General features: G+C 33.1%; 2 protein-coding genes across 2 annotated transcripts; both read left to right on the forward strand.

Moving 5' to 3' along the window:
* The first annotated feature begins 3,206 nt into the window (after positions 1 to 3,206).
* Positions 3,207 to 5,630, forward strand: LOC133817942 (early nodulin-like protein 17). Its single transcript, XM_062250594.1, has 2 exons — positions 3,207 to 3,503; positions 4,993 to 5,630. The coding sequence occupies exons 1-2, from the start codon at positions 3,302 to 3,304 to the stop codon at positions 5,334 to 5,336; spliced, it is 546 nt and encodes a 181-aa protein (XP_062106578.1). The 5' UTR covers positions 3,207 to 3,301; the 3' UTR covers positions 5,337 to 5,630.
* Positions 5,631 to 7,641: 2,011 nt separating this feature from the next.
* On the forward strand, positions 7,642 to 8,326 carry LOC133814347 (early nodulin-like protein 20). Its single transcript, XM_062247318.1, has 2 exons — positions 7,642 to 7,818; positions 7,926 to 8,326. The coding sequence occupies exons 1-2, from the start codon at positions 7,659 to 7,661 to the stop codon at positions 8,324 to 8,326; spliced, it is 561 nt and encodes a 186-aa protein (XP_062103302.1). The 5' UTR covers positions 7,642 to 7,658.
* Positions 8,327 to 14,033: the final 5,707 nt, after the last annotated feature.

Genomic DNA, 14,033 nt, shown 5'->3' on the forward strand with positions numbered 1-14,033 from the left:
AGTTTTCATATTTCACCTCTTACTTGTCCATAACATTGAGAATGAAATCTAACACCAGCAATGCTCCTAAAAAAATAAAACATCTTAAATTACTATAAATTACAATCGGATGAATAACTTTTATCAAAATTAATTGGTAAATCACAATTTTATCTATATTTTTTAAGACAAGCTTACAGATAACTTAGTTATTTCTCAGTAGTTTTATATTAAAAAAAAACTAGTGTGGGACAAGTAGTAGATAATAAATTATAGGAGAAGAAAGAAACATTGGCAAAATCTTATTTTAACAATAAACTATGACAAAAATTGTTATATATATATATATATATGTGTGTGTGTGTGTTTGGTTGACTATGAAGATGGAGTGATTTGAAGCAATTTTGTTAACACAATATCGGAAACCAAAAAACATTGGCAAAATTGTGTGACGTTGAGGATTACCACATTGATCAACATATTTATGTCTTGTATACATACATATAGTTATATGACTAATATCATGACAGCTCAATCAAATCAATTTTCAAACACAAAAGACATCTTTGATTGATTCATTGATTGCGGCTTTTCTTTCCAACCCATATTCCATTTTAAAAGGCACCACATTATTCTAGCCACCCAGTCACGCCTAAATCAAATATTTTATAAAACCCTACATTGTTCATAATAAGCTCTAAAACACTATATTTATATATTTAATAATATCCACACAATTTATTGTGCAAAATTATCGTGCAAGTTAATGATTAATATGATACATCCAGCATGCATTACATTTCTTCACGTTAAGAAAAAAAAAAAACGTCTCGATTATGGCTGCAGAAATTCATTGATATAAATAAAATAAGATACTATATTATCATCAATTCTTTTTTCTTCATTAATTAATACTTTTATTAAAAGAAGGCTGTTAGGTAAAATCACAAATATCTAATCTATCTATCCCATTAAATATATGTATATAATATTTTCTCAAACACACAACCTGTGTACTGAATATTATGTTTATTCAATACTTAGAGCACTTTTTAATAGATGATTTACTACATATTTTAAAATTTATCCCAAAATATATATTTTTTTATTTAATCTCTAAATTTTATATTATATTTTTCTATATCATTTATATATTATATCTTTAAACATATTTTATTAATTAAAATAAAATAAAATAATTGAAAAATAATAATAAATATATATACTAAATAAAAGAGAGAAAGTTTATAAAGAAAAATAATAATATTAAAATATTATATAAATAATATGTAAATGTTATGTAAATGTAGATATAAATTAATTAGAGTTTGTGCATAGCTATTATAAATATATGTATAAAAGAGCTGATGGAAGATGTTTTTGTTAGTTTTAGCTAAATATTATAGAGAAAATGTATTACAAAATACACTATCAAAACATATTTTTTTTATAATTTACCTCAAACTTTTACATTATACTATACATCAGTTTCTCTATTTTTTCTCTACATCATTTAAATATTATATTTAAAAAAAACATTTTATTCATTTTAAGAAATAAAATAATTAAATATATATAATAGTATCATACTTATATATATACAAAAATTTATAAAAAAATAATAAAATATTTATATGAATAGTATTTCACTACATATAGAGAAATACTATTCATTTTGGTAAAAAAAATATAACTTTACATCACCTATTAGAAGACTATTTAATAATTTTTTCTCTATATTATAAAAAATTAAATATTTTACCTCCTCTATTAGGAATATTCTTACAATAATTTTTATAAAATAATATGTTATCCATTTTAATACCAATTTCTTAAAAAATAAATATAGTAATTTCTAAAAAATAATTTGAACGAAGAAGATCTGATAACATAACTTTTTTCATAATCGATTATTTGCAGATTTTGACACTGGACATAAGTTTAAAGTTGATCTGCAAGAAGTTTCTTCATTAAACTATATGGTTAATTCGATGAGAAGTTTCTTCTTCAGTGGATATAAATACAACATTAAATTTTATTTCTCATATAAATGGTAAAAATGTTAGAAAATCTCTCCATGTTTTTGTTATAAAATTGTATTTATTATTTAACGAATATGTGAGAATCCTTAGATAAAATCTTGGAAAAGAGAGAATCTATTTCTTGAGCTAAAGTCTCAACAACAGGAAGATAGGACGAGAGAAAAAGACACTGTAGAAGATCTCATCGAAAAATATGGTGAATTTAAGCTTTAATTGGTTTGGAATGTAAGTCTCGCAAAAATGGTGTCTTCGTTAAAAAAAAAAAAATTAAACTCTCTGTCATCAGACATTGCTTCTTAATTTCTTCAAAGTCTGAGATTTGAGGTTTGTTTTTGTTTGTTTAGGGTTTTTAATAAAATTATCAAATGCCCATCTTAAATGGCACACATAATCTTGCCATGTGGCCATTTCATTTTCCTTTTTGGTAAATTTAGTGACTCAATCCCTTCTTCTTTTTTTTTTTTTTTTTTTTTATATATTTTAGTGACCAATTTGGGTACTATGTGCTAATATTTTATACCATAATAGCATTCACTGCTAAACTTAAAACCTCTGTAGTTATAAAAGTTATTGACCAAAATAATGAAAAGTTATGCACTTTGCAGGTAAGGTTAATGTTGAACTTAACCCAATGACTCATTCACCTTTATTTTAACGTTCCCTTTCTTTAAGGAAAAAAAGAAGAAGCATATATGTTATTTGATGACTTTTTTTTAAAATAATTTTATTTTATGGCCATCTCCATCCCTATAATTAAATCTTATCACAATATTTTTATTTCATTCCAACCATAACACTAAAATTATACTAAAAAATATATTATTTTATTTTATATATAAAATAATATATGTTTATTATTAAATTATAATATAAAAAGTAAAATAGTAAATAATTTTTGTTTACGGTTATAAGGTGGAGTACTGATGTTTGATATAAGGTGGAGTACTGATGTTTGATATAAGGTGGAGTACTGATGTTTGATAGCATAATGGTAGAATAAATACAGTTGAGTTGGATTTATTTTTATGTATTTTTAACACTGTATTTGTTATTTTGCAGGTCCAGAGCTACGGTGAGATTTAAAAAAAAAAAACTAAAATAATTTAATATTGTTTTGCCTAGTGGCAGCAGTTAACTTGAGATCTAATTAAAACATATTATATATATATTTGGAGTTATAACATATAAGCCGAACACTCAAAATTAAAGGGCCCAAAAACAAAGAGCTTCTTACTCTTGCACCAAAGAGTTCTCTAGAGAAAAGTAGTATTACTGTGAAAATGAGCGGCTTGAGAAGAGGGCTACCGTTCGGTTCTCCGGCGGCGGTGACCGGGATGTTCGTGCTTCTATTCGCTGTTTTGTTTATGGCACCGCAAGTCTCCGCTAAGCGCTGGATTGTTGGAGGTAACATGGGGTGGACTACAAATGTTAACTATACTATTTGGGCTCAGGACAAGCACTTCTACAATGGCGACTGGCTCTGTAACTTCTCTTTCTCTTCTATTTCCTCTCTTTGAATGGTTATGGTCTTAGATTCATTTAGCTCATCTGTAGCTTCCTTTGCTTTTTCTCTGAACCACGTACTTTTTTCTTAGTAGATTTGAGTATTGGGTTTTAGCTCTTTCTAGCTTATTGTTGCAGTTGTTACAGTTAGATCTGAAAATGGGTTTTCCGTAAACTTTGAATTTATTTATTTATTATTTTGAATTGAGCTATTTTAACTTATCACTAATGTGCTTTCTGTGAAAAACTGAGACGTTTGTGCTTTGAAAAATGATATATCTGAAAATGTAAGATGTGATGTCTTGATAAAGTTGTAGACTTATTTTTTAATTTTTGAATCCTTTATATTTAGTAAACTAAGGACAGATTTAGTTTTATCATCTATTGACCTTTAAATCCTTCTGTAAACTCAGGGCTAATTGAGTCTTGGTGTGAGATTGCTATAAAAGTTACGGTGGAGAATACAAGAATTCAATTGTTGTAGCTGAGATTTATAGCTCATTTATAGGAAAGGATACGTTGAAAGATTATTCTTCCTTTGGTAATCAATCTGGTTTACCCAGATCTAAAATGCTTGCTACTATCTTCTATCTCTCTCCCATTCTCTCTCTTTAAGAAAAAAAAATTGCTTAAAAGTAGGTCAAAAGGACATTTCTTTACCGTTTAACACCTTTTCGTGCAATTTTTGAATTATTCTTATAGAGAAAAACATACTATTAAATGAGTTTTCTTTTTGTTATTGTATTTTTAATTCTTAAAAGTTTAAAAATTGAAAGGGTTTTCTAAAATTTGGTTCAGATTTTCTTATAATGATTGATTAGTTTTCATTAATATTTTTTAACAGATTCTGGTCAAAATTCCTGAGCCTCATCGCACATATAACCTTACAAAACACAAAAAATGAGATAGAAATAGATAGTCTATTGTGTCACCTAACGTTTTGAAAATTGGTCCCTTTCTATCCTCTTGTTAAGCTTAGTACATGTTGCAACTCATTTTGGTCTCTAGCTTATTTGAGCTTACAACTCGTTTTCAATAACAGAGGGTGTTCTTTCCTGTCTCATAGAATTAGTGTTGAACTGAACTTTAACATTAATGAAAAAAGTGATACTTAGTGAAGTCTTGTTGTTTCAATGCTAATAAGATGAATGTTTTAGCATAGGAAGTATAAATGTTATGCAGAGTTCACTTAGTTTTTACGTAGTTGTTTATTTATTTCATTTTCATACTTTTTGATAGAGCAGCTTCAAATTTCAATACAATTTCATGGAACGTGTACAGGGTTGTAGTCATTGTGTTCTTCCATAATGAAAACTTGTGATCTGTGAGAAAAGCTGTATACTTGGCTTGCTTTAAATGTTGGTGCTAGGATGGAATTTAAGTCGTAGACATGTTATTGCAATTTTTCATTCAATACTTGGCTACTCAATCTGCATATATTCCCATCTTGTGATATTTTTCTCCTCAGTTTTTGTTTACGATAGGAACCAGAATGACGTTATAGAGGTGAACAAAACAAATTACGAAACGTGCAATGCTGAGCACCCTGTTCACAACTGGACTACAGGAGCTGGAAGGGATGTGGCTCCACTGAATGTAACTCGGCATTACTATTTCATTAGCAGCAAGGGGTCCTGTTATGGTGGCATGAAGATAGCTGTCCAAGTTGAAAACCTGCCTCCTCCTCCTAAAGCTTCACCATTAGACGAGAAGAGTAGCGCTGTGAAATCTTCACACCGGAGCCTATTTATTTTGCCGGTTGTTTTCACCATTGGAGCAGCATGGGATGCCTTCCTTCGTTTCAGCTTGTAGTGCTGTTGCTTTCTGGTTTTCCACTGTTCATGAGGGACATTAGACTCGCTAGATAACGAGGGGATGAAATCTCCTCGTGAAATTTAATTTTTTAAACAGGTTTCTTTATGATTATTTTATTTTCTTGTGGGGTGGGGTGGGGTGGGGAGGTGTTGGTGATAATTTATGTCTACTTGTGTTGTTTGTTCTCCATAGTAGTTGACCCTTTAAACTAGGACCCTGGTTCAAGTTAAGGGGGTTGGTGGAGCTTGAATTTTTGAAATGTCAAAAGTGCTGAATTGGTTTGATTATGAATTTCATTTGGTGGGGGAGGAACATCCAAATCCATGAATTGCGCAATTAATTGTGATTTACTTGAATGGGATGAAGTATTGAATGTGTTGGCCATGTGGGTGTGTTCAGTATTCACCTAAAATCTTGAACATGTTTGAACATATTATATAATATAATTTACATTTCATGTTTGGTCATTTTGGGGTCAATGGCCAGGTGGGATTGGTTGGCTTGACCCTCTAAGGATTTATCTCTTTTCTTTTCTTTTTTTTTTACTGGCGAAATAACTTGTTAGTTTTGGTTAAATTAGCTATAAAAATAAGTTCATAATTTCCTTCGGCCAAGGAGACGATTAATCTCAATCTGTAGCTGCTAAAAAGAAAGGTAGTCTGCTCCACAGATTCATGACCAATCCATATGCAAATCAATAGCAAGGCCCTAGGCCACATGACCATGCTGAGACCAAATGATTCACCTCTGCTAATCAAACTTCAAAGTTCAAAGTAGTATGTCTTCATTATCTTTTGTTAAGAAACGACAATTTATTTAAAATAATGTTATATGTAATTAACATTTTAAATGAATTATAGACAAAAGTGAAAATAATGTTATTTCGTGGCAGAGCATAAATTAGCAAATAGCAAGTAACACAATACCGCTCTAATAATTTAACAAGAAGCTTTTGCGTTTCATTTTTCTTTCTTTTTCTTTTCTCTTCGGATCAAATTTGCTTTTACTTGTTCTTGCTTTCTTTTTGGATTGGGAAGATAAGAATTATTACTTTATTGTTAGTTTTGGTTTTTCTTGGTTAAAAATTTGACAATTAAACATAAAATATGTTTAGTAATTCTATTTTTATTTATTATTTTTTTTAATTTTAATTAAAATTTTAAAAATAGAATTTTTTTACTTTCAAAATTTTTTTAAATAGTTTTTAATTTTTTTTTTCTACTCTTCTTCAAGTCAACACATCATATTATTAAACAAAAAATAAAAGTAAAATTTATCCATCGCATTTATTATTTTTTGTTTTTAAAAGCAAAAATAGCTAATTTTAAAAATAAAGAAACAAAAATAAAATAATATTTCTGAATTTGTGCAAATATTTTAACGAACGGGCTCTATATGTTTGGAAAGGTGGTGTTATTAGGGATAGGGAATATACTCATTTGGTATCTTGTATTTTTGTAAAGTATTATTTTGGTACCATCTGTTTTCAATAATGCTCATATAGTACCCTGTATTTTAAAATCATACATATTTGGTACTCTAAACTCAGATTTGATAGATAAAATTTTGTCAATATGATCAAACTGTCATCAGTTATATGTAATTATATAATTAAATTTAAATTTGTAATTTACATAATTGACAGCAGTTTGATTAAATTGACAAAATTTTATCTATCAAATCTGAGTTTAGGGTATCAAATATGTACGATTTTAAAATACAGGGTACTATATGAGCATTATTGAAAATAAATAGAAGGTACCAAAATGATACTTTACAAAAATATAAAATACCAAATGAGTATATTCGCTTAGGGATATTATGCTGGCTCTCTCTCTTTAATGTTTCTGTTAAAAGAGAAAGACATTGTTATTGGAATACTGTATACATCTTTGCCAATCACGTGGTTTGCTTTTCTTTTTCTTTTTTGAGAAAAGAAACTTCTTAATCTTACTATCATATCAATGTCATGACACTTAGATTAGATACACACTTGATGTGGGACCAACAAATCTTCTAATATTCCTTATATTAACAAACGAATCACCTTCTGCCACGTAATACCAACGTGAGAAACCGTCTTCCGTTCCCATATAACCCACCACATGGAATGGGCCCATCAATTCTGCCAATCACACCGTACACGTGGACAGTGAATAGATATTGACCGTACCTATACATATGATAAAATGACCAACACATTAGTAGTAGTAATTTGTTTGCTTCTCTCCTTGGCTTTAGTCATTTTGAGCATTAGAGAATACTACTCAAAGCTGATTTATATATCACGAGAAGAGAAGAATATTAGCGAGGCCGGCAATGGCGGGGGTGGTGGCGGTTGTGGCGGCGTGGCTGGCAATTACAGCCACAGCCAAACCAGTACTACACAAAGTAGGAGGATCTCAAGGTTGGAACCAAAACGTCAACTACACTGAATGGTCCTCTTCTACTGGTCCTTTCCTCCTTGGCGATTGGCTTTGTACGTATTACCCTCTTTTGCTCTTAATTATTTTATTATAATTTTGATAATAATATCATTAAATATTAATTCATTATATATATATATATATTATGATATATATATAGATTTTGGGTTCGACAAGAGATATTACAATGTATTGGAAGTGAACAAAACGAGTTACGAGAGTTGCAACGACAGAGTTTTCATAAAGAACGTGACTCGTGGAGGTCGTGATGTGTTCGAACTCACTGAAGCCAAACCTTATTACTTTATCTCTGGCGGAGGTTACTGCTTTCACGGTATGAGAGTCACCATCTCCGTCTCCAAGGACGACGGCGGCCGCTCTGCTCTTCCGCCAGCCATCGCTGCTAGTACTTCTGCACCGGTGTTGGCTCCGGCGCCGGCGGCTGAAGCTCCTTCGAAAAATGGTTCCCCATCATTACTACGCTTGGATTTGTTTCTTTATTTAATTGTGCTTTGTGTGACTACTTATTATCTTTATTATCTGTTTAGCGTCTTAGAATAGGATGACCAATCTAAAAGAATAAAGTAAGAAACTAGAATGTATTATTACAAGGCATATATATAGGTAATGTTATTGAGTAATAATGTGATTTGGCATATTGTTTTGATTATTGTTTGAGTGTTTGATTGATTTTTATTACTGTTTAAGGAATTATATATCATTTGATCTGGATATAATTGGGCAACACCCCCAAAAAATCTACAAAAAAAAAAAACTATGAAATTTCTTTCTATTTTTTTTTATAAATATATTTGATTGATTTTATTCCTTTGATGATTAACAAAAAAACAAAAGCATGCATAATTATTATGAATTCTATTTATAACCTTATCATACAAATGTAAAGGTATAAATAAAATAATATACATACACTTATTTAAGATCTAAGATCTATCTAATCTAATTTATTTTATCAAAAGATTCGTCAAATCTATCATGCCTGCACTTTCTTATTTTGTTTTCATGGAAATATTTTTTTTGGGGAATTTTATTGTTCGTATTTAAAAAAAAGAGTACTATATATATTTTTTAATTTGATTAATATTTTTTTATCAATGAAAGACTTGTAGTGCTAGGACAAGTCTCTATACTATAAAAAAATCTTAATTTTAGTCACAATAAATTTTGTGACTACAAGTAAAAAATTTGTGACTAAAGAAAAGTCATCTTAGTTATGCCACCATTAAAAAGTTTGTGGCTAAAATTATTAGTCACAAAATCACAATTTGTTGTCATTAAATATATTTTTAGTTATAACAAACTTTATCACTAAAAATAATAGGTTGTGACTAAAACTACATTAGTGACAACTTGTAATTAAATAGGACTTTTTAGTCACATATAATTTTTTTTTTTGTTGGTAAATCAGCTATCTTGTATTATGCACAACAAATTACAAACACCAATCAAATACAAACACCTACTACTAACAAACAAAACCATTAATTACATTGTAAACGACTGACCCAACCTAAATCTTCCCTTCCTATATTCTTAGACAAACACCAGGTAACTCTATAACAAATTTGGTATTTTATACTCTGAATTATATTCCCAACCAGCGGAACCTGAAGCTTCCAAAGTGCTGAATTCCTAGCTCTCCAAATGTAGTAAATGCAGGCACTGATAGAGCTGGTGTAAACTCTTCTTCTGCAAGCAGAGTGTCTACATCTTCTAATCCAATTCAGCAGCCCAGACAGATCAAAGAGATTAGTACCTATCCCTAACCATGACAAGATAGGCCCCATGCAATTTTTACTAAACTGACACTCAAAAAACAGGTGTCGATGACTTTCTGCAAAACAACCACAAATGACACACATTATATCTTGAGTGATTCCAAACCGGCACAGTCTATCTCTAGTCGGCATCCTCTGTTTAAGCACCAACCAAGCAATAAACTTGTGCTTAGGATAACCATTCCTGTCCCATATTGAAGCATATTTCCATCTGTTCTCTGAACTGGTCTGCAACATCTTGTACATTTGAGCTATGCTGTAATGAGTCCAACTGGATCCTCCCTGAAGAAACATGACCTTTAGCTCATTCTTAATCCTAACTAGTTGCTTCCAATACCAATTGCTAGAGGTGGGTGCTACATAATCCCACCATTCATCCTGCTTTATGTAAACTGCATGTATCCACTTTACCCACAAATTGTCCTCCTTGTTGGCGATGGCCCATATATGCTTCCCTAAGGCACACTTATTCCAGAGCCCTATATTCTTAAAACCCAGACCTCCTTTCTGCTTGGGATTGCAAATCTCTGTCCAGGAAACTCGCCCATGACCCTCCTCATTGTCACCTTTCCTCCACAAGTAAGCTCTGCATATCTGGTTTATGTTATTTATCACTGAACTAGGCAGGGCAATCATTTGAGACCAATAAGTGTTGATGGACAATAACACAGAATTAATAAGGATACACCTCCCTACATAAGAACGGTTCCTGGTATTCCAAATACGAATCCTTTTCACCATTTTATCCACCAACACCTCACAATCTGCCTTGGATATTCTTTTGTTGCTAATGGTTATCCCCAGATATTTGAAAGGAACTCTACTTTTCTGGAAACCTGAGATCTCAGACAGTCTCTGCCAACAGTCCTCCTTAAGGCCAACTCCATATATTGCAGATTTTGCTTTATTAGCCAAAAGACCAGATGAATCCGAAAATAGCTGGAGCCCTCTCAGTAACAAATAAGCTGCTTTGAAGTCTCCTTTGCTAAACAACAATAAGTCATTAGCAAAGCACAAATGGGTCAATTTTAAACTGCCACATCTCGGATGGTACTGAAAATCAGGATGCTCGGCTACTTTAGCTAAGATTCTAGACAGATACTCCATCCCAATCACAAACAACAACGGGGACATCGGATCCCCTTGCCTAACTCCTCTTCTAGCATTGATAAGCCTCGATGGGACCCCATTAAGCATGAGTGAAAATTTGGCTGTAGTCACACACCTCATTACCAACTGAACAAACTGATCTGGGAACTTTAGGGCAATCAGCATTTCTTGTAAAAACTTCCAATCTAGAGAATCATATGCTTTTTGCAGGTCTATTTTGAAAAGGCAAGTTGCCTGAGCATTCCTCCTTCCATAACCTCTTACTAGGTCCTGACAAAGCATGATGTTATGAGCTATGTTTCTCCCCTTAATAAACCCACTCTGGTTCTCAGATATAATAGAAGGAAGCACCTCTCTTAGGCTAGAACATATCATTTTGGTTGCTATCTTGTAGACCACATTGCAGCAAGCAATTGGTCTATACTCACTAACATTCTTTGGGCAACTAGATTTGGGTATAAGGGAGATATTTGTGGTATTAATCTCTTTAAGTATTTTCCCAGAATGAAGAAAAGAAAGCACAGCTTGAGATAGCTCATCTCCTGTGATATTCCATGTTTGTTTAAAAAAACCACTATTGTATCCATCCGGACCAGGAGCCTTCTCATTTGGTATCGAGTAGAGAGCAGTCTTAACCTCTTCTACTGTGTATTTCTTTAACAAAAAAGCAGCTTGCTGATCTGAAATCATAGCCCCTGATTGAACTACTGAAGCTAAGACACTCCTTCTGTTTCTCATTTCTGATCCAAGCAAATCTCCATAGTACGCATAAAATGCATTGTGAACCTCTTCATGGCTATCATGCCAATTACCTTTCATATCCCAAATCGAGTAGATGGCATTCTGAATATGCCTATTCCGAATGCTGTTATGGAAAATCTTAGTATTCTCATCACCATGCTTTAGCCAATCCTCCTTGACCTTCTGCTTAAGAAACTGTACCATGTTTTTGTGAGCCAACTGATACTCTTTCCTTCTTGCAATCTCCTCTTCAATCAGCTGGATATTACCCGGATCATATTGCAATTGATCTTGGATATCAATCATCAGCTTATTTTTCGTTGCATCTTGCATAAACACATCTCCTTTCCCTTCTCTATTAAGATTTTTCAAATCAATTCTAAGCCTTTTAAGCTTTGTAATCAAACAATACATTGGAGTCCCCTGAACTTCCTTTCTCCAGCATTCAGCTACTATCCTTTGAAAGCCCTCTAGATTACTCCAAAAGTTGAAATATCTGAAAGGCTTTTTATTCTCAGGAAGAGATCCAAAGTTGACCATAAACGGACTATGATCCATGGTACCCTCAGGGAAAAAAATTACTTCAGCAGTTTGAAACTTCCCTATCCAGCTCTCATTGACCAACACTCGATCAAGTTTAGCATACACTCTATCTTTGCCCCCTTGCTTATTATTCCATGTAAAGAAAGTACCAGAAAACTTCATATCAGATAACCTGCAATACTCTACACAGTGCTGAAATGGAATTAATTCAGAACCATTACCATGATAAGGGTAACGGTCTTCGGGTGATAATACTGCATTGAAGTCTCCCATGACTATCCAGGGATCATTAATACTATTAGCCATGCTTTCCAAATCCTCCCAAAGCCTTTCTCTACCTAACTTATCATTCAAAGCATAAACCACTGTAACAGCCAACTGAATTCCATTTTTGGTTGAAACAACAAAATGCATCCACTGGCTCGAGCTCCCTCTAATATCCACATCAAAACTCAAAGGGTTCCAAGCTACCACTATTCTCCCATTAGGATGCTGCATTAAATTTGTAGTAAAGCACCATCCCCTGAACATATTAAGGTATAAAGACCCCATGTTGGGTGCCTTTACCCTTGTTTCTAGAAGGCTAACAAAACCAATTCTTTTGTTAGAGATCATTTTCATGACCTCCCTTTGTTTATTGATATTGTTAAGCCCCCTAACATTCCATCCAAATAGCCTATCCATTTATGAATGGAGGCTCTCCCCCTCCACTCATATTGGCCCTCATTTCCTGTAATGTTTCTCCAACGGTAACTTCGGCATCTGAATACTGTCCTAGCACCAAAAATGAGTTCGTCTCTTGCATCACCTTATTCTTATTCCCATTCCCAGTTTTCCCATTAAGTGATAAGTTCCCTTCTCTATTCTTCTTTCCTACCTCCTGCATCAGATTAGTATCTTTTCCAGTCACAGCAGGTTGCGTTGAGGGACCAATTTTCTTCTCTTGCCAAACTTTAGAAGGTTCTCCTTGATTCATCCTCTTCTTACAAACTTCTTTCCTGTGACCTATCCCTTTGCAGTGCAAGCATATATCCGGCTTCCAATCATACTGCACTCCAACATACACAAACTCCCCATTTTCATCTTCAAACTTGATTTGCTCTGGTAAGTCTTTTGTTAGATTCACTTCAATTAAGACCCGGGCATATTGTAGCTTTTCTCTTGCCTGAGTTGCTCTATCTTGTTTTACCATTTTCCCAATTGAACCAACAATCTTTGCCATTGAACTCTCACCCCAGTATTTCAACTCTAGATTGCTTAATTGCGCCCAAATCGGAACCGACATTACTGTTTCCTTAGTAAACTTGGAGTTAGGGTCCCAGCTTTTCATGATAAGTGGCTTCCGATCAAAGAACTGATAACCCCCATTCAGTATTCCATCCCTCTGCTCCATCGAAGTAAACCTGAGAATAAACACCCTTGGAGCTAATAGAGCTATTTTATCAATTCCCTTATCTCTCCAGATCCTTCGGAAATATCCTTCCATCGCTGAAATCGGTGGGTTTGCTCCCAGGACATAGCATACCAAAGCTGATTTCCAGTATTGAATCTCATCTTCAATATCTTCCGCTTCTATTTTAATACAATTAGCCTCAATATGTAGAACTGAGTTAGATTTAGAATTACCTGACTGCACATTCTTCCCCAAGTCTCCTTTTAGGACTCTCAGTCAATTATTAAGAGTTTGTTTCACCAAGGACCGACGAACCACTCCATCTTGATTCACCTCGGTATCACTCATCGATTGTGAAGTCCGATTAGTCACCTCAGTTTGCTCCAGCTCTGCTCCTTCCTTAGATTGAGGAGACGATTTCTGCAAAGGATCCTCGTTGGATTCTTCCAATCGACTTCGCTCTGTATCCTCTTCTTCCTCAAACACCATTGCCTCCACCCCTAAGATGCCAGCCATAGATTTTACTTTGATGACTGGATCCGAGGATGATGGCCCTTTCTTCTTCTTCCCTGGCGATTTCTTCTTCAATCTCGGTCTCCCTGCCATGGCTCCAGCTTAAGCTGAAAAGAGAGCGGGAAATTCAAAGTACATATAATTTTTTGTTGTGACTAAAAGTGGTATT

Source organism: Humulus lupulus, chromosome 2 (assembly GCF_963169125.1).
Source record: "Humulus lupulus chromosome 2, drHumLupu1.1, whole genome shotgun sequence".
NCBI classification, from domain to species: Eukaryota; Viridiplantae; Streptophyta; class Magnoliopsida; order Rosales; family Cannabaceae; genus Humulus; species Humulus lupulus.